At 46.0% G+C, this 26,728-nt stretch overlaps 1 protein-coding gene across 2 annotated transcripts in view; it reads left to right on the top strand.

Moving 5' to 3' along the window:
- The window catches only part of xylt2 (xylosyltransferase II), a 264,687-nt gene that overhangs the window by 166,526 nt on the left and 71,433 nt on the right, over window positions 1-26,728 (top strand). For both annotated transcript variants that reach the window (XM_048555300.2, XM_048555299.2), the window contains exon 8: window positions 11,972-12,234. In XM_048555300.2, the coding sequence (XP_048411257.1) occupies window positions 11,972-12,234 (263 nt within the window). The remainder of the gene's footprint in view (window positions 1-11,971; window positions 12,235-26,728) is intronic.

Genomic DNA, 26,728 nt, shown 5'->3' with positions numbered 1-26,728 from the left:
GCAAAGGCTTTCGGGCTAACGATCAGTCTGAAGAAGATGGAGATCCTGTACCAGAAGCCACCATACAACCCACCTCGAATCTCGATCGACGGCCACCCCCTCAACACGGTTGAACGCTTCACTTACCTAGGAAGCATAATCTCCAACAATGCTACAGTCACAGGAGATGTCGACAATCGCCTTGTGAAAGCAAGTAGCACCTTTGGGCGACTGCGGAAGTGTGGGTGGGGAAACCACTCGATAAGCATATCAACGAAAATCCAGGTTTATAAGGCCGCGGTCATCACCACACTGCTCTACGGCTCCGAGGCCTGTGTTCTGTATCGGAAACAGATGCGGCTGCTGGAACGATTCCACTAATGTTGCCTGCGCTCTATATTGGGCATCACCTGGCAGGACCGTGTCTCTAACAATGAAGTGCTGGAAAAGGCCCGGCTCCCCAGCCTTCTCCTGAAGCAACTTCGATGGTCAGGTCACGTATCACGGATGGACAACACCAGAATACCCAAGACAGTGTTCTTTGGGGAACTCTGCGATGCCAAAAGAAACCGTGGTACCCCACGCAAGCGCTACAAGGACCAACTGAAGCAACAGCTGTCTCAGGCCGGCATCGCCTCAACGAAATGGCAAAAGCTGGCCCCTGACAGGGATGCATGGCAGAAGAAAACTGCGACGGAGCAGTTCGAATGTTCGAGGAGAGCAGCTGCAGAGGACAGACAGAAACGCAGGAGGGAGCTCTCATCTCAAGCCCCGCTGTTTGGAGCATTCCCCTGCCCACACTGCCCCAGGATCTGCAGGTCCAGGATAGGACTCTACAGCCACCAACGGTCGTGCCAACGAAGTCGCTGACGAATCGCTTCCCAACTGATCTTCGCAAGCAAAGAATCTGCCATCACCTTTCCATGCCCTTATCCAACTATCAAAATTACTTCCTTTGATCTTTTCAAACTCGATGAACATTTGACCATGTTCCTTCCTTAGATTCCCAAAAAGTTGCCTCTAAGCTTTTGGTGCTAGCTCATATGCACTTAGGATGGCATTTTTCACCTCTTTATATTCCCCAGACTCCACCTCTGATAGAGATGCAAATACTTCACTGGTGTTGTCCATCCGTGATACGTGACCTGACCATCGAAGTTGCTTCAGGAGAAAGGTCGCTTCGATGCTGGGGAGCCGGGCCTTTTCCAGCACTTCATTGTTAGAGACACGGTCCTGCCAGGTGATGCCCAATATAGAGCGCAGGCAACGTTGGTGGAATCGTTCTACCTACCAACTTTGATTGGATCAACAATACCCCGTAGCCATCTGCCATTTCAATTGTTTAGCCACTTTCTCAAATGAAATGAAAAGGGCTACATCCTTCCCATCGAACTTGGGCAATTCTTGGACATGTTTAAACAGACTCCCTCTAAGGTTTTGGCCTTGATGGGATTCTCTCCATCACTGTCCTCATCACTACCCCTACCTTTAACCTCTACATCTGCCATTTTAAGTCAGCTTTGAGCTTTCAGTTCAAAACTCTGAAGCCCAAAACACACTCTTTCTCCCTTTCTTCTGCTTTTACTCATAATTCAGACTGTTTCATTTCCTTTTCATTTCCAATTTGCTTCATTTACAATTGAACTTTAATCATTTTCAAAGATTCAGATGGCATTCTTGGCAATTGTAAATGCTGCACGATCGCCATAAATATTTCCCCTTCTGTCAATGAAACAGGCAATTCCAACTCCAGCTTGTTTGCAATTCCAAAAGCTTTGCCATGCTCACTTCCTGTAAAACTCCCAAAGTGACTTCCTCTGCCCCCAGAAAACTCTGAGTGACTGAAAGAACCATTATTACACAAGGCACAGCTTTTGTAAATGTCAATCAGCTGAATGCAATACCCGAAATGATGAAACAGTAACACTCACCACTCACTGCCTTTGAGTCCAGTAATCCTAAACACAACCTAGAATTTGAGATTTTGATCCACAATGAGCCTCCAGTTTGTTATGGACCAGACCAACCCCCCCTCAGTTTCTATAATAATAACCTTGACCCTACATTTTCCCTATTTTAAAGACAAGCACCCAGTGTTGCATTCAGGATGCAATTCAATTGGTCAATTAAACAAAGCACACTTTGTTCGTACACCTATAAAATAAAAAAAATTGGAATAAATCTATCAGAAAACATAACAGTATAATAGATTATTACACAACCAAATAGTAACTGTTCTAATGTAGTCACATCCCATAAGCACATCTTTGGTAAAGGCACATTCAGTAAAATAGATTATCTCACGTGCAGTTCTCGAGTCCGGGAGGAAAATGATTGAGGGAATACTCTGAGAGAATAGCAGGGACAAATGAAATGAAAAGGGTTTCTACATCCTTCCCATCGAACTTGGGCAATTCTTGGACATGTCAAATCAAGCAACTGCTACCCAAAAATACTGACTCTGGGGGGAGCTGACTGCGCGCCCCCCACCCTCCAGATTTAGGCTGCTTCTCTCATTCCAATTTTTAAAAAACCCAAGGCCTCACAAGCTGTTTACTGGATACAGGTGGATGGCTCTGTCTTAAAACCTATCTTCAGATAACACCAGGACAAAATATACCTCAAAGCCATAGTATCATCACACCAAGACCATGTTTGATCCTGTCCCTTATCTTTGCTGCCTATCACTTTTATCATGCCCTTGATTCCCAGTCGTCTGACTCCTTGCATAGATTTCTAGCCCTCTGTCATTTTGCTTTGAAGCCTCCCCAACTACTGTAGTAAATATACTCCCAAGTCTTCAGTCCCAGCCCTGCATTTGGTCCCACTTCCTGTAGAACTGGACGCAATGTCCCAGAATCAGAAACCCTCCCCCTCACACAGTCTCTTCAGCCTCATATCCATCAAAAATATCCTGCTGTTTTGACTCTTACTAGCACCTGGCAGTGGTAGTCATCCTAAGATCACTACCTGTAAGGTCCTACTTTTCAACTCTGTCTCTACGACCTTGTCGCTTTCTTTTTATCTGTCCCACTTTCGTTATTGTATATCATGACCACTGGCTGATCCCCTCAACCACCACACCACTGCCAACAGCATTACCACCACCACCACCACCACCAGGTGGTCCTATAGCCATTCTGTGATGCCTTTGCCCCTAGCACCAGGGAAGCAACATACCAATCATGTTTGCAGCTACAGATTCATCTTTCTATTCCCCTTACAATTGAATCCGCTATAACTATTGTGTCATGACACATTTTACTCCTACCCTGTGTAGCAGAACCAACTATAATGCAATAAATTTAGTTGTGAAAAGTGGTATATCTGTTTTGCAGGAGAGTAGCTCTGGAGACTCCTGCATTTTCTGCCTAGCCCTCTTGCCCTGCCTGTGGAGTTTTAATCTGATATTTGAGCACCTTTCTATATATGCTACAAATGACACTCTCCACCTCTTGGAAGCTCCACAGTGTCCCCAGCCTAGGCTCCAGCTCCAAAACCCAGAATTCTAGGAACTGCAGCTGGAGATACTTATATACATGCTGGCCCCAGGTACTAGAAATGTTCCTGGCTTCCCACATAGAACATGGAGAGCACATCATAGCTTTAAGCTCTCCAGCCAGAATGTGCCCCCAAACCTTTTGAAGATGCTTAAAACCAAATAATATCAAATATTCTAGGCCCATATTCCCTTATCCTCTATTCTATAGAATATAGTCTTCACAAAATATAAAGTATAATAAAAAGCAAAAGGCACCTTTCTCTCTCTGCACTGAATACCTACTGTGCTTCACATTTCAAGGGAGCACACATTCACTCTGGCTGTGCCTCAACAAGACGTACTTTCACCCAAATACTTGTGCAAAGATTACTGACTCTTCTGAACTTCTGAACTTTCTAATTGATATATGGAACCAAAAGCCATTTGGTTCACTTTTGACAATTTACTGCGTAATATTTTGAGTCACATTTGTCAGGTCTTCCAAAAGTATTATTTTATGGAATCCCACATTGTGGAAACAGGCCTCTCGGTCCAACAAGTCCACATTGAACCTCAGAACAGCCCACCCAGACCCATCCCCCTATAACCCACCTAATCTACACCTCCCTGAACACTATGGGCAATTTAGTATTGCAAATCCACCTAACCTGCACATATTTGGACTGTGGGAGGAAACCAGACCACCTGGAGGAAACCCATATAGACAATGGGAGAATGTGCAAACTCCTCACAGACAGCCACCCCAGGCTGGAATCAAACCTGGGTCCTTGGGGCTGTGAGGCAGCAGTGCTAACCACTGTGCCACAGTGCCGCCCCATTTTATTCCATTTGATTGTAATTCTTTTCTTGTATATTAGCCAGCACTTATATTTACATGATCTTGAAAGGCCATGGTCACGGAATTGTCTATCATCTGTGGTTAGCCACGAGTCCAATTTGTCTCTTGAAGGCTGCTGAAAATGACAGCTTTCTGAAGTTTTTTTTTAAAACAAGTAAAAGCAAAATACTACACTGTTTCTCTCTCCACAGATGCAGACAGTCTTGCTGAATTTTTAAATAATTGGACAGCTTGTGTTTGTCCTGCTTTATGTGTATAGAAAATATTTGGGCAATTTTCCACTTTGCTGGCCTAATGCCAGTAGTTGTGCTGAGGCAGCTTAGCTAGGAGAGCTGTTAATTCTGAAGCACAGGTTCTTAGTCTTATTTCTGAAATGTTTTCTGAGGCTTTAATCTTTGTATCCAGTGCCTTCAGATTCCCTGAGCAACTCACTCCCGATAATATGCTACTCTCATAGATTCAGAAAATGCAGAAAAGGCCCTTCAGCCATTGAGACTGCATTGACATAGTTACCACAAAAGATGCACTCATCCCAATTTCCTGCACTTGTCCCAAATCCTTGAATGTTGTGATATTTAAGTGCTCATCCAAATATTTTATAAAGGTCGTAAGGTTTCCAGCCTCCAGTACCTTCCCAGGCCATGTATTCCAAATTTTCCACCACCCACTAAGTAAAAATGCTTCTACCAAATCCCTTCTGAATCTCCTGCCCCTTATCCTAAAACTATGCCTTGTTGTGATTGACCCCTCAACCAGGAGGAACAGCTCCTGTCTATTCACCCTGTACGTACTTCTTATAATCTTATACACCTCAATCATGTTGCGCCCACCCCTCCCACCTCAACTTTCTTTGCTGTAAGGAAAACAAGCCTGTCTAGTCTCTCCTTATAGCTCAATTTCTCCTTCCTAGGCAACATCCTGGCAAACCTCCTTTGTGCCCCATCTGCGTTGTCACATCCTTCCTGTTATGAGGTGAACTGCACACAGTACTCCATGTGTGGCCTAACTAATGCTCTGTACAACTCCACATTGCCTCCTTGCTCTTATACTCCAGTCACAACTGATGAAAGCAAGTGTCCCAAATGCCATTTTAACTATCCTAAACACAAACTTTGCCGACTTCAGGGATCTGTGAATAATTACCCCAAGATCTCTCTGTTCTTCTAAACTACCCAATGTTCTGTCATTCATTAAATATTCCCTGATCTGGTTTCTTCTTCCGATTTGTACCACCTTGCACTTATCAGGGTTAAATACCATCTACCACGGCTTTGCCCTTCTGACCAACCCATCTATATCTTCCTGCAACCATCAACCATCTTCTTCACTAATAACCACTCTACCAATCTTGATGTAATTTGCAAATTTGCTTAATATTCCCCACCCCCCCAACGTTTTTATCTAAATGATATATGTATATAAGAAGCAATAAGAGTCCCAGTACTGATTTGTGTGGTATGCTGCTGGACACCAGCCTCCAGCCACTCAAACAGCTTCTGCTAGTACCCTTTGTGTCCTATCACTAAGGCAGTTTCTGATCCATCTCTGCACAATTAATCTCCCATTTGGGACCTTGTCAAAAGCTTTCCCATGACCCATATATGTTACACCAACTGAACGTCCTCATCCATATACTTGACCACATTTTCAAAAAGTTCCAAAACATTTGTTTGGCATGATCTCCCTCTGCTGTCCCTAATTAACTCATGCCTTTCCAAGCATGTATTAATTTGTTCCTCAGAATTTTCTCCAGTAGGTTTCCTACCACTGGTCTGTAATTTCCTTATACATCTCTACCACCCTTCTTAAAAAGAAAAACAGAACTGTATTAGCCTTCCTCCAGGCCTCTGGTACTCTCTTTGACCAGAGAGGAATTAAAAATTTGTGTCAGAGCCACTGCAATTTCTTGCCTCATCTCCCACAGGAGCCTGGAGTGCAATTCATCCAGCCCAGGGGATTTATCTGTTCATAAGCTTGACAGAGCCTCCATTACCTCCCCATTTCCTATGTTAAGCTGTGTAAGTTCCTCACGGCCCCATCCCTGAAATCTATACCTATGTTCTCCTTTTTCACAGTGAAAACCAAAGAGCAATATTCATTTAACACCCTTCCAATATCCTGTGGCTTCACACAGGTTGCCCCTTCGGTCCCTAAAATTCATTTCTGCTCTTCCTGTATTCCTCTAGGGCCACAGTTGAATTGGTCCCTTCGGACTTGCTGAAAGTCCTCCTCTTTTTCCTGATCCAGTCCCAAATTTTCAGAGACTTCCAGGGCTCTCTGGACTTATTGCTCCTATATTTCCCTCTAAAAGGTACACATTGGATCTATACTCTTCCCAGTTCGTTTTTGAATGTCCTCCATTTCTTCATTGTAGAAAAAAAAGCTGTTCCCAATCTAGTGCTCAGATCCTGTTTTATTTTAACAATAAAGTGTGCCTTTCCCCCAATCCAAAGACACCTTTTGCAGGCCGTCGTTTTCCTTCTCCAGAACAAATTTGAACTGCACTGTCTTGTGGTCACTTGCTAAAATGTTGACCCACTGTCATATCAAACATTTGTCTAGCTTTCCCCAGAACTGGATTCAGCACTGTGCCATCCCTTGTTGGGCCTTTTTATGTATCGACAGAAAAAAATTTCCCTGATTACATTTCAAGCAATCCAACCCCTCTAAACCCTTAATGCTATGAGTATCCTAATTTATGTTGGTAAATTGAAATCCCTATTATAATTGCCCACTTATTACTTTTACCAGCCTGTGAAAACTGCCTATGTGTTTGTTCCTCTATTTCCTGCTACTGTCTGGGAGTCTATAAATACAATCCTAGTAAAGTGGCTGCCCCCTGAACGTTCCTAAGTTCGACCCACAAAGCCTCAATTGAGGACCATTCCAAGACATCATCTCTCCTTACTGCCATATTTGACTCCTTAATTAATAGTGCTGCGCCACCATCCATTTTACACCCTTTTATGTCTTGCCTGAATATCCTGTAGCTCAGGATGTTAAGTTGCCAGTCCAACCCTTCCTCAACCATGTTTTTGTGGTGGCAACGATACCATATTTCCATGTGTCAATCCACGCCATTAACTCATCAGTATTATCTATTACACTCTTAGCTTCAAAGTAAAGACCACCCAGCTTTGCCTTTCTCTCTTGTCACTGAATGTAGCCAAACTCACTCTGACTTGCATCCGTTGCTGTTGTGTAATGTGTCTCTGTTTCACCAATATTCTATATCTCCTCCCGCTGCCAGACTATATTAAATGGCACCAGCAAACCTACCTGCTAAGATGTTAGTCCCATTGTGGTCCATGTGCAGACCATCACATTTATACATGTCCCATGTTCCCCAAAAGCAGCCCCAATGATCCAGGAATCTAAAACCCTTCCTATTGCACTGACTTTTGAGCCATACATTCATCTGCCCTCTTGTCCCATTTCTAAACCCACTAGCATGTCCGGCAGAAGATGTAAAAGCTTACGTGCATGTATCAACAGGTTTAAGAACAGGTGCTTCCTGCTGTTATTAGACTTCTGAATGGACCTGTCAAATTTCAAATGTAGTATTGATCTTGCACCTTCTTTGCAGCCGTAATTTTGTATTCCTCATTCTGCTCAATCGCCCTGTGACCTTTGTACGTTATGATCTGCCTGTTCTGCGTGCAAAACAAAACTTTTCACTGTATTTAGGCACATATGATAATAATAAATCAAACCAAATCACTTGGCACTGGGAGTAATCCAGAGATTACAGCCATTGAGGTCCAGCTTTTTAATCTACTCCCTAGCTCCCTGAATTTTTGATGCAAAACTTCATTCCTCACTTTGCCCATATCATTGGTACCACCGTGTCCCACAACATCTAACTCATTAGTACCATCTTTCAGCATGCTCTGCAGCCATTCATTAACGTCTCAGACCCTGGCAGCAGGGAGGCAACACACCAAGCTGGAGTCATGTCCTAGGCTGCAGAAATAACTCTCTGCTCTGCTGATTAAGGAGTCCCCGAATACTATTGCTCTTCCTTCGTCACCCCTCCTCCCAGTACACACAAGAATATGCTGGCAGAGTCTTGGATTTTGTTGATAAAGTGTGATTCTATATGTATGTCAGGCAGCTCCTTAACTAGTTTGTGAGGTGGCTTTGCTGAATTTTGCAGACGTCTTCATGCATTAGTAAGGCCAACTAGGCTGGATGTGACATCGTCATTTCTCAATCCTGGATGGTCAGTTGTTTCTTTAGAAATTGTACTGCCATGATACAACTAAATGGCTTAGGGCTTTTGAGAGTCGGCCATATGGTCTGGAGTAGATGTAGGTCTGACCAGATCAGGACAACAGCTTTCCTTCCATAAAGAGCATAAGCGAATCAGATGGGTCTTTATCACAATCGATAATGCACGAGCCTCTAATTCCACATTTATAGAATCACTACAGCGCAGAAAGAAGCCATTTGGCCCATCAATTTTGCAATTTCATTTATTTTCAATTTTATAAAAGAGTGCTTGAGATTATAATTTTACTGTGTGTTTAAAATCATTGAAGTTGTACTATTTGTAGATAGTTTTATCTACTTTACCTTTGTTCCTTTTCGAATAAGCTTCTATTTTGTTGTTGAAGCAAAATCGGCAGCATTGCTTGCTTATGCTTTAGCAAGAGACCTTTTTCCTAAAACTAAAACAAATGAAATTTTGATCTATCAAGCCAGACTCCTGTCCAAGATTTGACTTGTGCGGGCGTAACATCTGCTAGGTTCACAACAAATGGGAGCTCATCTGGAATCAAAATCTGAATTTATGAAGGATCTATGTCTTTCTTGTTAAAATAACAACTACTGAGGGTTCTGGGCTTAAATCACCTGTTTTGAGATGAAGCTTATTGCTTGAAATTTGAGATGACTTTGGAGCCTGCTAAGAGTTTTTTGAAAGTGCAAGATATAACAGTAAATTATTTAAAATCTTCGAGTAAAGCTAAATCGAAGGATTAAGCTGATACATCGAAGGTAGATGTAAAAGCAGGATCTCAAAAGGATGAGATACTTAAAATGAGTCTGGCCTACTTAGAATTAGTAAGAAGGAAACCTGAAACTGAGATATCACTACTGGAATGAATTAAAATAGAAATGAGCTAAAGTAGGAATTACTAAGATAACTTAGAAATGAAAAAAAATGACCTTGAGAAAGATGAAGGAAAATGCTTGAATTGAGAAAAAAGATAGAGTAACAGAAAGAGAGCAGCAAAAAGTACAGAGGATGATGGTCATGCAGTTTGTTGGCCTTGCTTTCAGTGAATGGATCCCTTTTTCCTTTTTGTATCTATTTGTTGAACCAGATTTACTTCCTGTCTCCACTTCACCATAATTAGGACTTGCTTTGTCTTTTGTTCTATTCAATCTCATTAGCTGTTGCACTTACTCGTCCCCAGCCTTTGCCTACAGCATATAAACCACCATCTTCCAGTTCTGATTAAGATTCATATTGCACTCAACTTTAATTCTTTCCATAGATGCTACCAGACCTGCTAAGTTTCTCACACACTTTGTTTTTATTTCATATTTTCAGCATCTACAGTATTTTGCTTTTATTCTGTTCTGAATTTGTATTTAGTCCATTAAGGCACTGCCTGTATCGCAGTATTTTAATTTGGCATGGCCATACACTTTTGTCAGAAATATCAATGTGCAAGTATCTTTATCACTCTCCCCCTGCCCAGTCACTACTAGCGGAGATGTATTTTGAAGAGGCTCCTGTTTCATTTATCACTTGCTTAAGGAAAAAGTAATCATTACAACAGACTAAGTCTCCTAAAATACTGTCTAATAATGGATAGTATTTCAGAAAATAAAAAAAGCAGTCTTCCAAAATAATGGTTGCAAATTATATGTTGGTTAAATTGCTAATGATTAAATTTGTTTAGAATGCTCTCCTGTGAAATGAGTTTTTTTTTTAATCTCCTTCCCAACTCTCACAAAATGCTATTCCTATCATTTGTGCAAAACTTATTGTGAGAAGATCTTGATTTTGCATGGTTTTAAGGGGATATGCACTCCCTATTGCCTCCACAATGTTCACTTGAAATAAAATTAAGCAAGCCAGTGTAGAGTGGGAAATTACTGTAACGGTCGTTGTTTGATTTACAAAATAGAGTGTGGTAGATTTTGCGATTCCCCAGGGTTGGTGTTAGGATACCTGTTTAACCCAGACTTGGTTCTGCAGGACACAATTTCAAAATTTGCAGACGGCACAAAATGTAAAAGATTATGTGTACAATGAGGAAGACAATGGTAAGCTTTAAAGTAATAGATAGGCTCGTGGGAATGGATGAGCAGCAATTGAAATTTGAAACAGAGAAGTGTGAAATGCTTCCTTTTTGTGGGAAGATTGAGGAGAGGCAATAAAGGTGAGAGTACAGTTCCAAAGGAATACAGGAACAGATGATGTAGAGATATGTTTAAGGTTTGCAGATCACAATGTCAAAGTGCTTCATGAAGCATATGGCACCATGGGCTTTATAAGTAGGCGCATAGAGTACAAAATCAAAGATACTGTAATAAAACATTGTGTTGGCCTCAGCTGGAGAATCATGTCCAGTTCTGTGCACCATGCTTTAGGGAGGATGTGAAGACATTTGGAGGGTACAGAAAAGATTCAGGAAAATGGTTGTGGGTTGAGTCCATGACATGGATAAGTCAGTGAAGCTGAAGTTGTTTTCCATGGTGAAGAATATAGGAGATGTGAATCATAGAAGCCCTACAGTGTGGAAACAGGCTCTTCGGCCCAACAAACCCACACCAACTTTCAGAGCATCCAACCCAGACCCATCCTGCATAATCCACCTAATCTACACATCCCTGAACACTATGGGCAATTTAGCATGGCCAGTCCACCTCGCCTGCACACCTTTGGACTGTGGGAGGAAACTGGAGCACATGGAAGAAACCCACGCAGACACAGGGAGAATGTGCAAACTCCACACAGACAGTCACCTGAGGGTGGAATATGATAGAGCTTACCAAACTTAGGAGGAGGCCAGACAGTGTAGATAGCGAGAAAATGGTGCCTTTGGCAGAAGATGAAGACCAGACAGTAACCAATAAGGTTGTTGACAAAAGTAGCAATGGTGACACATTAAATTCTTTTCTAAGTGCTTGAGTGTGTGGTTGAGGCAAATTCATTTGAGGCTTTCAAAAAGCAATTGGTTGTCAAAAGAGATAGTAGGAACTGCCGATGCTGGAGAATCTGAGGTAACATGGTGTAGAGCTGGATGAACACAGCAGGCCAAGCAGCATTAGAGGAGGAGGAAAGCTGATGTTTTGGGTCGAGACCCTTCTTCAGAACCTTTTTCTGAAGAAGGGTCTCAACCTGAAATGTCAGCTTTCCTGCTCCTATAATGCTGCTTGGCTTGCTGTGTTCATCTAACTCTACACTGTGTTATCTCTGGTTGTGAAAAGATATTGGTAGGGCTATAGGGGAAAAGGCAGCAGAGTGTGACCAGGTAACCACACTTGCAGAGAGCCAGCATGGACATGGTGAAATGAATAGTGTCCTTTTGTACTGTAGCCATTCTGTGATTCTAAGATGCTACATTTGAAAGAGGTATTTATTGCCCATCTGATTCACAGCATTGACTTAATTTTATTTGCATCTTTATTCACAGCAAATGACCAGGCCGACATTTTTTGCTCGCAAGTTTGAATCGTCAGTTAACCAGGAAGTGATTGATATATTGGACTCCCACCTGTATGGTAGTTACCCTCCAGGGACACCAGCCCTGAAAGCCTACTGGGAAAATGTCTTTGATCAGATGGATGGGTTGAGTAGCCTCACCGATGTCACAATTACCAGCTACATGGCTTTCTTCAGGTTGGGCCTGAGCAAAGTGCAGACATTGCAGCAATCAAGAACAGACGACCGCTGCAGGTAAGATAGTATTAATGTCTCATTGGCCAACTGGCTCTTGCACATTTAATTTGCCTCAACTGAGTTAACTGAAACATAAAAACAGAAATTGCTGAAGAAACTCAGCTGGTCTGTGGAGAGAAATGAGTGTTACTATTTCAGGTCCATTGACCCTTTCCAGCATTCTTATTTAACAAAGTGTGGAGCTGGATGAACACAGCAGGCCAAGCAGCATCCTAGGAGCACAAAAGCTGACGTTTCAGTCCTAGACCCTTCATCAGAAAAAGCAGTCTTCCAAAATAATGGTTGAAAATTATACGTTGGTTAAATTGCTAATGATTAAATTTGTTTAGAATGCTCTCGGCCCGAAACATCAACTCTTGTGCTCCTAAGATGCTGCCTGGCCTGCTGTGTTCATCCAGCTCCATTGTTATCTCGGTTTCTCCAGTATCTGCAGTTTCTTTTTTCTCTCCCAGCATTCTTAGTTCTTTGTTATATTGATCTTGGTGCCTCTAGGCTAGAGAATGGAGCATAAGAGTTAATGAAAAATATGCAGATACCAGGCATGGGTGAAGTATTCTATAAAATCATGCTGGTGTAATGAGAAAGTGAGACAGAGTTTCATGAGAGGGAGACAGCATGGAAAAGTATCAGCAGATGTATGTCTGACAGGAATGTCAGAAATATAGTGAACTTGGATAGTAGATGAACGACTTATTGTCACTTGTATTTTTTACAAAAAAAAGTGAAAAATGTTTAAGTTGCCATATTGCAGCATCTGTATTAATAAAAGAAGGCATTGATTAAAAAAAAAGTTAAGAAAAAATGCATCTTGGCTGAATTCTGCAGCAATATGTCCTTTGGCCAATAGAGTGGTAGGCATTAAGTCAATCAGCAATGAATCAGATTCTCTTAATAGAAAATAGAACAAAGAACAGTACAGCACAGTACGGGCCCTTCGGCCCATGATGTTGTGCTGAACTTTTACCCTAATCCTAAGGTCTAACTAACCTCCACCTCTACCTTGGTCGAATGATATGTAAATATTTATTTAGGAAATCTTAAAGCTTCTTTAAAAAGTCCTACTTTTTTCCAAATGATGGAAATCACATTAACACACCTTTAATTCCTTGCTTACTTTTTTCTGACAAATGTAGCAAGAGATGGTATGTGCTATTATATGGCTTAATAGTTCTATACAGAATGAATACTGGAAAAATGGGAGTGAAAGTTACATTAGAGGCATAAGGAATTAAACTGTGAATGAGGTAATGTATGCAGACCTGGAGGCCCATCAACCACATACTGGGACAATATTCTTGTGAACCAAGTAGGCTTTCTAACTAGAGATAATAGGAATTGCAGATGCTGGAGAATCTGAGATAACAAAGTGTAGAGCTGGATGAACACAGCACACCAAGCAGCATCTTAGGAGCAGAAAAGCTGATGTTTCGGGTCTAGACCCTTCATCAGAAATGGGGGAGGGGGAGAGGATTGTGAAATAACCCTATTGCAGGCTTTCTAATTGTGCCAGGCAGCATCAGAGGAGCAGGAAAGTTGCCGTTATGGGCCAGGACCCTTCTTCAGAAATGGGGAAGGATGAAGGAGCTCAGAAATAAATAGAGGGGAGCAATGGGACTGGGGAAAATAGGTGGGATGGTGATAGATGAGTGCAGATAGGGAGTGGTGGGGAATAGTCAATGAGTTGGGAGAGAGGTGCCGACCAGACAACCTAAATTATTCCAGCCCCATTTGCCAGCATTTGGCCCTCTAAATCCTTCCTATTCGTTCACCCATCCAGATGCGTTTTGAATGTGGTAATTACATCAGCCTCCACCACTTCTTCCGGCAGTTCGTTTCATACGTACACAACCGTTTGCATGAAAAAGTTTGCCCCGTTAAGTCCCTTTTAAATCTTTCGCCTCTCACCTTAAACCTATGCCATCTAGGTTTGGACTCCCCCACCCTGGGGAAAAGACCTTGTCTATTTACCATATCCATGTCCATCATTTACAAACCCCTACAATGTCATCCCTCAGCTTCCAACTCTCCAGGGAAAATAGCCGCAGCCTATTCAGCCTGTCCCTAAAGCTCAAACCCTCCAACTCTGGCAACGTCCTTGCAAATCTTTCCTAAACCCTTTCAAGTTTCACAACATCCTTCCAACTGTAGGGAGACCAGAATTACACAAGAATTCCAAAAGTGGCCTAACCAATGTCCTGTACATCTGAAACATAACCTCTCAATTCCTATACTCAGTGCACTGATCGATGGAGGCAAACATACGAAACGTTGTCTTCATTATCTGATCTGTCCGCAACTCCACTTTCAAGGAGCTATGAATTGGCACTCCAAGGGCTGTTTGTTCAGTAATACACCCCACGACCTTATCATTAAGTATATAAATCATGCTTGAATTTGCCTTTCCAAAATGCAGCATCTCTAATTTACCTAAATTAAATTCCACTCCTTGGCCCATTGGCTCATTGGATCATTGGATCATGATCCCATTCTGTGAGGTAACCTTCTTGGCTGTTCACTACACCTTCAATTTTGGTGTCATCTGCAAACTTACTAACCATATGTCCTATGTTCACATCCAAATCATTTATATAAATGACAAAAAGCAGTGGACCCAGCCCCAATTCTTGTCGCATACAACTGGTCACAGACCTCCGGTCTGAAAAACAACCCTCCACCACCACGCTCTGTCTTCTACCTTCAAGCCAGTTCTGTATCCAAATGGCTAGTTCTCATTGTATTCCATGTGATCTAACCTTGCTAACCAATCTGCCATGAGGAACCATGTCAAATGCCCTACTGAAGTCCATATAGATCATATCCACTGCTCTGCCCTCATCAATCCTCTTTGTTACTTTTTCAGAAAAAGTCAATTAAGTTAGTGAGACACGATTTTCCATGCACAAAGCCATATCCACAATCCCTAATCAGTCCTTTCCTTTCCAAATACATGTGAATGCTATCTCTTAGGATTCCCATCAACAATTTGCCCACCATTGATGTAAGATTCACCAGTCTATAGTTTCCTGGCTTAATATATAGGTATAGCAAGTAATCAGAAAGGCTAAATAGAGTGTCGTGTTTTGCTATGAGAGGAATTGAATGCAAGGGTAGAGAGTTTTTCTTCAGTTATACAGGATGCTGGTAAGGCCATATATGGAGTGCTGTGTACATTGCCTGTTCAAGGTTTCTCTTGTTTCATCATTTCTCATGACAGTTTCTCCTGTCTCTGCCTCTAATGGGCCAGTACTAACTGCAGTAGTTTTCCTGCTTTTTAAAAGATTTGAGGAAGTGTTTTGCAGTGCATCCCTGCCACTTAACTAGAAGTCTGGGTTTGAGTCCCTTCCCAGGACTTGATGGTACCCTCATGTTGACAGACATGTCAATGGCAGACAGTAAGAACCAGATACATTCCTTCTCAATCATATGATTGAAAAGAACATTGGGACCTCTACCATCGCCATACATAACACTAGGTACAACATACTTCTGACTATGCATGTTGCCATGACAAGTTTTACACCCTGAGTAAACTATGATGCGCTACCAAAGACTGTTTGAAAAGGATACGCCATCTGTGGCTAACTAAGGAAGTTAAGAATAACGTTGAGTTGATAGAGATGCATACAGTTTTGTGAAGATTAATGGAAGGCCAAAAGATTGAGAAGTTTATAAAAACAATCAAAAGATGACTTCAGGGAAAGCAAAAAGCAAGTATTTAGTAGGGATGCTGCCATTAAACCTTCTACAGGCATGTAAAAATGAAAACAGTAGGTAAAATAAGCTACACTTGTGATCACAATTCCTTTGGATTTAGTGTAACTATGAATAAGGATAAATAAATTGTAGGAAGGTACTAAATTGGGGGAGGGCAAGTTATGTCAAGATTAGGCACGAGCTAGGGTGTGTTAATTGGAAGGAGCTGTTATCAGGTCAGTCCACATTTGACTTGTGGGAATTGTTTAAAGACCTGCTGATGAGAGTTGAGAACCGGCATGTTCCAGTAAGGAGGATGTACAAGAATGGCAAGGTCATGGACCTTTGGATAACGAGGGAGATTGTAAATTTAGTCAAAAGGAAGCAAAGAAGCATATTTAAGATTTAGGAAGCTAAATTCAGCCAGGGCCAGTGAGGAATATAAAGAAAACGGGAAAGAGCTCATGCCAGGAATTAGGAGAGCAAGAAGGGGCTATGAAATTACCTTGACACGTCGTGTTAAAGAGAATCCCAAGACATTCTATACCTATATTAAGAAACAAGAGCATAACTAGGCAGAAGGTAGGATCACTCGAGGATAAAGGAGAGAACTTCTGCTTGGAGGCAGAGGATGGGACTTTATTCTTCGGAATCTTGGAGATTGATCTTATTGAGGTGTATATCATGAGGATCATAAGATGAATGCATACAGTCTTTTTCCCAGGAATGGGGAACCGAAAACTAGAGGACATAGATTTAAGGTGAGAGGGGGAAGATTTGTACCTCAGGTTGAGGTTCTGGATGTGAGTTTGCTCGCTGAGCTGGAAGGTTAGTTTTCAGACGTTTCGTCACCTTTTTTTTTGTTTGAAAAAATATACTTTATTCATAGAATGTACAAAAAATAAAACATTTATACACCTACCCAGTCATGCAAGCCACTCCGGGTTACCCGGGGGGTACGTACATCAACTAAAAGGAAAAAAACAAAACAGAGAAAAAAAAAACAAAGCAAAGAAACCGCCCCGGCAGTCGTCACCCCGCACAGTCCCAGTTGGCCCCCTGACCAGTCGGGGAAGGCGCCAGCTGGGCCTAGTTACCAGATAGGATTCTTTTCCCTTTTCTGGACGAGGGGGCTCATACGGTGGTCTTTCCCCACCGCGCCTTGGCGGCGGCTGCCCCAAGCTTTAGCGCGTCCCTCAGCACGTAGCCCTGGACCTTGGAGTGCGCCAGTCTGCAACACTCGGTCAGGGTCAGTTCTTTCAGCTGGCAGACCAGCAAGTTGCGGGCAGACTAAAGACCGTCTTTCACCGCATTGATGGTCCTCCAGGCGCAGTTGATGTTGGTCTCGGTGTGCGTCCCCGGAAACAGCCCGTAGAGCACGGAGTCCCGCGTCACGGAGCTGCTCGGGACGAACCTCGACAAATACCACTGCATCCACCTCCAGACCCCCTGCGCATAGGCACACTCCAGAAGGAGGTGATCAACAGTCTCGTCTCCCCCCCGCAGCCACCTCGAGGGCAGCGTGCAGTGGTGCAGAGATTCCGGGCATGCATAAAGGATCTCACTGGCAGAGCCCCTCTCACCGCCAGCCAAGCAATGTCCTTGTGCTTGTTTGAAAGTTCTGGCGATGAGGCATTCTGCCAAACGACTTCGGCAGTCTGCATGGGGAACCGCACAACGGGATCCACCCTCTCCTTTTCCCGAAGGGTCCTGAGGATACTACGTGCTGACCACTGCCTGACGGCCTTGTGGTCAAAGGTGTTTCCTTTCAAAAATTTCTCCACGAAGGACAGGTGGTACGGAACGGTCCAACTACTCGGAGCGTTCCGCGGCAACGAGGCCAGGCCCATCCTTCACAACACCGGGGACAGGTAGAACCTCAGTAAGTAGTGAGGCTTGGTGTTTGCATACCGAGGATCTACGCACAGCTTGATGCAGCCACACACAAAGGTAGCCGTCAGGGCGAGGGTGGCGTTGGGTACGCCCTTTCCCCCATTTCCCAGGTCTTTGTACATGGTGTCTCTGCGGACCCGGTCCATCCTCGACCCCCAAATGAAGTGGAAGATGGCCCGGGTGACCGCAGCGGCGCAGGTCCAGGTAATAGGCCAGGCCTGCGCCACATACAACAGTACCGAAAGCCCCTCGCACCTGACAACCAGGTTCTTACCCGCGATGGAGAGGGACCGGAGCGTCCACCTGCCCAGCTTCTGCTTAAATTTGGCGATACGCTCCTCCCAAGTCTTAGTGCATGCCCCAGCTCCACCAAACCAAACACCCAGCACCTTCAGGTAGTCTGTCCTGACGGTGAAGGGGACGAAGGAGCGGTCGTCCCAGTTCCCGAAGAACATGACCTCGCTCTTACCCCTATTGACTTTGGCACCCGAGGCCAGTTCAAACTGGCCGCAGATGTCCAACAGCCTACTCACCGACCGACGATCGGTGCAGAAGACGGCGACATCGTCCATGTACAGGGAGGTCTTGACCTGAAGGCCTCCGCTGCCTGGGATAGTCACGCCCTTCAGGCTCACGTCCTTCCTGATGGAGGCGGCGAAGGGCTCCAGACAGCACACGAACAAGGCAGGAGAGAGCGGGCAGCCCTGCCTGACTCCAGATCTAACAGGAAAACTGTCTGATTCCCACCCGTTGATCGAGACTGCGCTAACGATGTTAGCGTAGAGCAGCCGGATACAATTGCGGATGCCCTCCCCGAACCCCAATTTGGAGAGGACGTCCCTCATGTAAGCATGAGAGACCCTGTCGAAGGCCTTCTCCTGGTCCAGGCTGACGAGGCAGGTGTCCACCCGCCTGTCCTGTACGTAGGCGATCGTATCCCTGATGAGCGCGAGGCTGTCAGCGATCTTCCTGCCCGGCACAGCACAGGTTTGGTCAGGGTGAATCACTGACTCCAGGACAGACCTGACCCGGTTGGCAATGACCTTGGCCAGGATTTTGTAGTCCACGTTCAAAAGTGAAATGGGACGCCAATTCTTAATTTCTTCCCTCTCCCCCTTCCTCTTGTAAATGAGGGTGATGATGCCCTTCCTCATGGACTTGCACATTTCCCCTGCCCGAAGCGCACTATCGTACACCTCCAGCAGGTCCTGGCCGACCAGGCCCCACAGAGCGGAATACAGCTCGACCGGTAAGCCGTCGCTTCCGGGAGTCCTATTCCTCTGCAAGGACTTGAGGGCTCTGGCCAGCTCGTCCAGAGATATCGGGCGGTCCAGCCACTCCCTCGTGCCATCGTCTAAGACCTCCGTGATAGACGACAGGAACGACTCGGAGGCCGTGCTGTCCGTGGGCTTCGTGTCGTACAGTCCGGCATAGAAGGATCTGCTGATCCTCAAAACGTCGGGCCGAGACGACGTCACCGAGCCGTCGTCCTCCTTCAGCCGGCTAAGCACAGAGCTCTCTTTGTGCACCTTCTGAAAGAAGAAACGCGAGCACGTCTCGTCCTGCTCCACGGAGCGGACCCTGGACCGGAAGATTATCCTGGAGGCCTCTGCGGCGAAGAGCGAAGCTTGCTGGCCCCCCACCTCGCGGAGGTCCTCCGTGACATCGACCCCCATCAACTGCAGAAGGAGCAGGTTCTGCACCCTTTTCTGGAGTCGCGACAGCTTTCCCCGCCTCTCTCTTGCCTTCTGAACACCCTTGAGGACAAAGAACCTCTTGATGTTCTCCTTCACCGTCTCCCACCAGTCACCTGGAGACTCAAAGAGGGGTTTCACGGTTCTCCAACCGGCGTACTCCCTCTTAAGCTCCTCGACGTTCTCTGGGGTCAACAGAGTCGTGTTGAGCTTCCACGTCCCCTTGCTAGCCGGCTGGTCGTCCTGTAAGTGACATTCGGCCAACAGGAGGCAGTGGTCAGAGAAGAACACCGGCTCGACACCGGTGGACCTGACCGAGAACGTCCGTGACACAAACAGGAAGTCTATCCTTGAGCGGATAGGCCCGTCTGGCCGCGACCAGGTGTACCTCCGCTGCGCTCCGTCTGCAGGGGTGCTGAAAACGTCGAGCAGCTTGGCGTCCTTCACCGTGCCCATCAGGAATCTGGACGTGACGTCCAGTTGAATCCCCCCATCCGCTGTCCCCATGCCGGATCTTCCATCTGCATCAATGATGCAGTTGAAGTCTCCGCCTAGGATGACCGGCCTGGACGTAGCCAGCAGGGGTGGAAGCCGCTGCAGGACGGCCAACCGCTCACTCCGTACCGCTGGGGCGTACACGTTGATCAGCCTCAGGGGAGCGTTCCTGTAGGTGATGTCAGCCACTAGGAGGCGCCCCCCACCCCCACCCCACCACCTCCTGAACTTGAGAGATGGTGAAGTTGCGCCCCCGCAGCAGAATAGCCAGGCCCGAGGATCGACAGTCGTTACCCCCCGACCAGATCGAAGGCCCACAGGTCTAGGCGCCGGACCATTTCCCGTACCTGCCGAGGTGCGGTATCCCGCACTCCTGCAGAAACAGGAGGTCCGCCTTGATGGTGGTCAGGTAGGCCAACGTGGACACACATCTCGCGGTTGACTTGACGTTGTGCACATTAATGCTCGCAATTCGTACCCCCATTGTGGGCAGTGACCGCAGTACCCTCCCCAAGTCCAAAGTCCAGCCCCTCCATCTGTCCCTTCATGCCCATTGCCCGGGCTAACTGCTGGACGCTCTCCGGGCTCAGGAAACCGTCCGTGCTGCCTTCCGGATGGCATCCCCCCGTCAGGGGTGCGGAGGCAGGAGGGTCCGGCTCCGGGTCAGGCTGGGGACGCGCTGTTTCCTCCTTCCCGCCTGGAAGTTCCGGGGGGCCCTCCAGTGCTCCAGCGGCACTTGACTGGGTGTCGGAGTGAGCCTCAGGACGCCTCCCGTCACCTGGAAGCGGGGTGCTGCTTTCCTTCCCCCTCGAGACCTTTAACTTCTGCTTCGGGTGGGCCCTCTCCGAATCCTCCTCGTCAGAGGAGCTCTTATAGCCCCCCTGTAGCTGCCTCTTCCCGCCTGATTGTTGCGGTTCCTGGGCCCGTCGACGCACCTTCCTCCTCGCTTTCCGGACTGTTGTCCACTCCCCTGGGTCGCCTGTCGCCACCTCCATTGGCTCCGGGTTGTCGGGGGGGATCGGAGCCTGCAGGGGTGCTTTGCTGGCCTCGGGCCCATCCTGCACGGCCTGGCCCTCCTGCACATTAGTGGGGTCCTTGCTGGGCCCTGGTGCCTTCCTCTCCTCCGGGGGGGCTGGCCCCGCATTTCCCCTGCCGGCGACCTGGGCGTAGGTGGCACCCCGCTGCCGGCATGCCCTATAGAAGTGGGCCGCTTCCCCGCAAAGGTTGCAGCTTCTCTCTCGTGGGCAATCCTTTGCAAGGTGTCCCTCCTCCCTGCAGATGGTGGCTTTGCAGTCGGCCGCCATGTGACCTGACTTTAGGTTGCCCTGCATAGGTCAGGTAGCCCCTGCTCCCGCCGATCGCGAAGCTGGACGGTGGGTGTGCGACATTCCCGTCTGCGCCCATCCTCAGCGTCATCTTGACCTGCCTCTTACTCGACCAGATGCCAAAGGGCTCCACGATGTCAATTAGGTCCCCTCCCACCTTCACATACCTTCCGAGGAAGGTCAGGACATCAACTGCTGGCACATGCGGGTTGTACATGTGTACAGTCACCATACGGCTCCTCTGTGCTGGCATCACAAACAGTGGGATAGCGGTCAATACAGAGAGGGGGCCCTCACGTCCTTTCTCCTTGAAAACCTCCAGGAAGCGCTCGCAAAGCTTGGCGCTCCGGAAGGTCACGTCGTAAAAACCTCCTCCGGGGAAATCCTGCAGGCAGTAAATGTCCGCAGCAGCGAACCCACAACAGTCCAACAGGACCCTCTTCACGAAGAAGGTGCAGTCCACAGGTGCACCTTCATCCACCTTCTTTACAGAAACACGGACGGTGTTCCGGACCCCCTGACCTGGGGCACGAGCACTTGCCGCAGCCATCGTTGCAGGTTGGCTGCTCCCCTGAACCAGCGTTAGGCCGAAGCCAGCATTAAGATCCACTGGTCGCAAGGGTGCACATGCAACCCGACGTCCTCCTTTCACCTCCAAGATAGCACTCTCGTCCTCTCGGTCCACAAGAGAGTGGGTCTTTATTGTGTTCGAGATGTAAGCTAGTTCACTGAGCTTGCCGGTTTGTTCCCAGATGTTTCATCACCATTCTATGTAACATCATCAGCGAGCCTCCGACGAAGCGCTGGTGTTAGGTCCCGCTTTCTATTTATCTGGTTAGGTTTCCTTGGGTTGGTGATGTCATTTCCTGCGTTGTTGATGTCATTTCCTGTTCTTTTTGGGACAACACATCCATCCTAGGACAAGCCAAACAGAGACACGCACAAGAATTCCTAGAAGCATGGCATTCCAACCGGAACTCCATCAACAAACACATTGATTTGGAGCTAATCTACCATCCCCTGAGAAAAAGAACAGGAAATGACATCACCAACGCAGGAAATGACATCACCAACCCAAGGAAACCTAACCCGATAAATAGAAAGCAGGACATAACACCAGCGCTTCGTTGGAGGCTCACTGATGATGTTACCTAGAATGGTGACGAAACGATTGAAAACTAACCTTCCAGCTCAGCGAGCAAACTCACGTCCAGGGGGAAGATTTAAGAAGGACCTGAGAGGCAACTTCTTCATGCAGAGATTGATGCGTACATGGAATGGGTTGCCAGAGATAGTGGTTGAGGCAGTTACGATAACAACATTTAAAAAACATTTGGATAGGTACATGAGTTGAGAGGGATATGGACCTAATGTAGGCAACTGGAACTAGCTGAGTGGACAGCATGGACCAGCTTGGGCCAAAGGGCCTGTTTCTGTGACTCTATGTGGGCGAGATCCTAAATGAATACTTTGCATTGGCATTCATTCAGGAGAAGGATTTGGAGGATAATGAGATTTGTGTGGAGCATGGTAATCTGCTCGGCCATTTTGAGATCAAGAAATAAGTGGGGTTGAGTCTCTTGAAGAGCCTTAAAGTGGATACATCCCCAGGACCAATGATATCTGCCCCAGTTTATTGAGAGAGGCAAGAGACAAGATTGCTGGGGCCTTGATCAAGATCTTTATATCTTTGCAAGCTACTAGAGAGATCTTGGAGGACTAGCAAGTAGCTCATGTTGTTCCTCTGTTTAAGAATGGAATAGGAATGTTCCAGGAAACTACAGACAGGTGATCTCACATTGGTGATTGGGAATCTATTGGAGACAATTCTTAGGGCAAGCATTTATGCCCATTTGGAAAAGCATGGCCTAATTATGAAGAGAAGATCATGTCTTACTAACTTGATTGGTTTTTTGAGGATGCGACAAACATGATCAATGTGGGTAGAGCAGTGGATGTTGTCTACGTGGATTTTAGTAAGGCTTTTGGCAAGATCCCTCACTGTGACCTAGCCGTGTGGATACAGAATTGGCTTGCCCCTAGAAGATGGAGAGTAGTGGTGGAAGGGTGTTTTTCAGGCTGGAGGTCTGTGACTAGTGTATTCCTCAGGAATCTGTTTTGGTTAACAAGGTTAGATCATATGGAATACAAGGAGATCTCGCAATTTGGATACAGAACTGGCTCAAAGGTAGAAGACAGAGCATTATGGTGGAGGGTTGTTTTTCAGACTGGATGCCTGTGACTAGTGGTGTGCGACAAACTCTGCTGTTTGTGATATATATAAATGACTTGGATGAACATGTGGATGGGTGGATTTGTAAATTTGCAGATGATGCAAAGATTGCTTGAATTGTGGATTGTGTAGTGGGTTGTCAAAGGATCCAGCTGGATATAGCTCAATTGCAGATATGTGCAGAGAAATGGCAGATGGAGTTTCAACTGGACGAGTGTGAGGTGCTGCATTTTGGGAGATCAAATGTTAAGGAAAAGTATACAGTTAATGGCAGGACTCTGAACAGCATTAATGTACGGAAGGAGCTTGTGGTTCAAGTCCATACCTCTCTGAAAGTGGCAAGTAGATAGGGTGATAAAGAAGGTGTGCGACATGCTTGCCTTTCTTGGTTGGGGAACTGAGTACACGAGTCAGGCATGTCAACAGATGATGAAGGGTCAAGGCCCGAATCATCAGCTTTTGTGCTCTAAAATGCTGCTTGGCCTGCTGTGTTCATCCAGCTCCACACTTCGTTATCCCTTTTACCAGGATGTTGCCTGGATTAGAGGGTATGAGCTATAAGGAGAGGCTAGAAAAACTTGAGTTGTTTTATCTGGAGCACCAAAGGCTGAGGGGAAACTTGATAGAAGTCTATAAAATTATAAGATGTATAGATGGGGTTGACAGTCAGAACCTTTTTCCTAGTGTGGAAATGTCTAAAATTTGGGGACATGAACTTAAGGGAAGAGGGTAAAAGTTCAAAGGAGATGTGAAGGTACATGTTTTTTTACACAGGACTGATAGGAGCCTGGGCCACACTGTCTGTGGTGGTTAAGAAGCCAGATGCGATCGGGGCGTTTCTAGATAAGTACGTGAATATGCAAGGAATGGACCAAGGGCAGACAGAAATGATTAGTTTAATTTGGCGTCATGTTCATGGCAACATCATGGGCTGAAGGGCCTGCTCCTGTTCTATGTCCTAAGTGTTGGTCCTTTATAGAATGAGACTGAGGACTTAATTGTGGGAAATGGCAGAAATGTTGAAATACTCAGTGGTTAGCACTGCAGTCTCACAGCGCCAGGGACCCGGGTTCGATTTCTGCCTCGGGCAACTGTCTGTGTGGAGTTTGCACATTTTTCCCGTGTCTGCGTGGGTTTCCTCCGGGTGCTCCGGTTTCCTCCCACAGTCCAAAGATGTGCAGGTTAGGTGGATTGGCCATGCTAAATTGCCCGTAGTGTTCAGGGGTGTATGGGTTATAGGGGGATGTGTCTGGGTGGGACGCTTCAAGGGGCAGTGTGGACTTGTTGGGCCGAAGGGCCTGTTTCCACACTGTAGGGAATCTAATCTAATCTATAAAGCAATATGATTACTGGTAACAAATATACAATTATTTTGAATCTTGTACAAAATTTTCAGCTCACGGAGTGAGCCCTGTTATCCCCTATGTTAGTAAAAGACACAAGAAGCATCTCAAGGAAAATAGAAAATCAAAAGGAAAGAAACAGTGAAGGGATGGAAAGCAATGACAGACACTAGAGTAAAAAGATTGGGATCTCTGATCAGACTAAAGGCTAATAAATTCCCTGGTGCTGATGGATCCCATCATCATCCCAATTGGCACTGAGATAATCTGTGACAGCAATAACTAGAGCCTATACCTGACATTTCTAATTTTGTACATGGCCACCTTGTTAGAACCCTGCTTTAGCCTGTGGAGAGCCGCCCATTACCTGTGTAATGTCTCCTGCTGTTGCATCCCCAAGAACATGGGAAAGACTTTTCTTTCTTTATTCATTCACGGGATGACGTTGTCATTGGCTAGGAAGCATTTATTGCCCATCCCTAATTTCCCAGAGGGCAGTTAAGAGTCAACCACATTGCTGTGGGTCTGGAGTCACATGTAGAACAGACCAGATAAGGATGGCAGTTTTCTTCTCCAAAAGGATACTAGTGAACCAGGTGTGTTTTTATGACAATCAACAGTGGATTCATGGTCATCACGAGATTGTTAATTCCTAATATTTATTGAATTCAAATTCCACCATTTCCTGTGGTGCATTTAGAACCCAGATCCCCAGAGCATTATCTGGGTCTCTGGATTAACAGTCCAGCGATAATACAACTGGGGTATAGCCTCCTCTAGATAGGACAGAGTGATGCTTTTTGCACATAGGGTCATAGAGTTACCAGGAGAGTGCCTTAGTTATTAGCTTTGCTGCCTCGTAGCGCCAGAGACCTGAGTTTGATCCTACCCTCAGCAACTGTCTGAGTGGAGGTTGCACATTGTCCCAGTGCCCACGTGGGTTTTCTCCGAGTGCTCGGGTTTCCTCCCTTGGTCTAAAGATGTGCAAGTTAGGTGGATTGGCCAATTTGCCTATTGTGTGCAGGCTAGGTGGATTTGATTTTGATAAAATGCTCTTCCTCACATCTCCTGCCCTTTACCTTAAATCTGTGCCCCCTGGTCATTGATCCTTCCATCCAAGATGAATAGCTTGCCTCACTTGCACTACATCCATAGACATTCACCCTCTCCACCCCGATGGAGACTGATAGCCTGTGACTGATCTTCCTGTGTACCCTATCTATGGCCCTCTTCATTTTATGTATCTGAATCACATCCCCTGTCATCCCCTCCTCTGCCCACAACAACCGCAGTCTCTAAGATAACAAAGTGTGAAGCTGGATGAACACACCAGGCCAAGCAGCATCTCAGGAGCACAAAAGCTGATGTTTTGGGTCTCGACCCTTCATCAGAGAGGGGGATGGGGAGAGGGTTCTGGAATAAATAGGGAGAGAGGGGGAGGCGGACCGAAGATGGATGGAGGAGAAGATAGGTGGAGAGAGTATAGGTGGGGAGGTAGGGAGGGGATAGGTCAGTCCAGGGAAGACGGATAGGTCAAGGAGGCAGGATGAGGTAGTAGGTAGAAAATGGAGGGGCGGCTTGAGGTGGGAGGAAGGGATGGGTGAGAGGTAGAACAAGTTAGGGAAGCGGAGACAGGCTGGGCTGGTTGTGTGATGCAGTGGGTGGAGGGGAAGAACTGGGCTGGTTTTGGGATGCAGTGGAGGAAGGGGAGATTTTGAAGCTTGTGAAGTCCACATTAATACCATTGGGCTGCAGGGTTCCCAAGCGGAATATGAGTTGCTGTTCTTGCAACCTTCGGGTGGCATCATTGTGGCA

This window comes from Stegostoma tigrinum, chromosome 22 (genome assembly GCF_030684315.1).
Source record: "Stegostoma tigrinum isolate sSteTig4 chromosome 22, sSteTig4.hap1, whole genome shotgun sequence".
In the NCBI taxonomy this organism is placed as follows: Eukaryota; Metazoa; Chordata; class Chondrichthyes; order Orectolobiformes; family Stegostomatidae; genus Stegostoma; species Stegostoma tigrinum.
The sequence above is the reverse complement of the archived record's forward strand: the minus strand, read 5'-3'. Positions and strand labels throughout refer to the sequence as shown.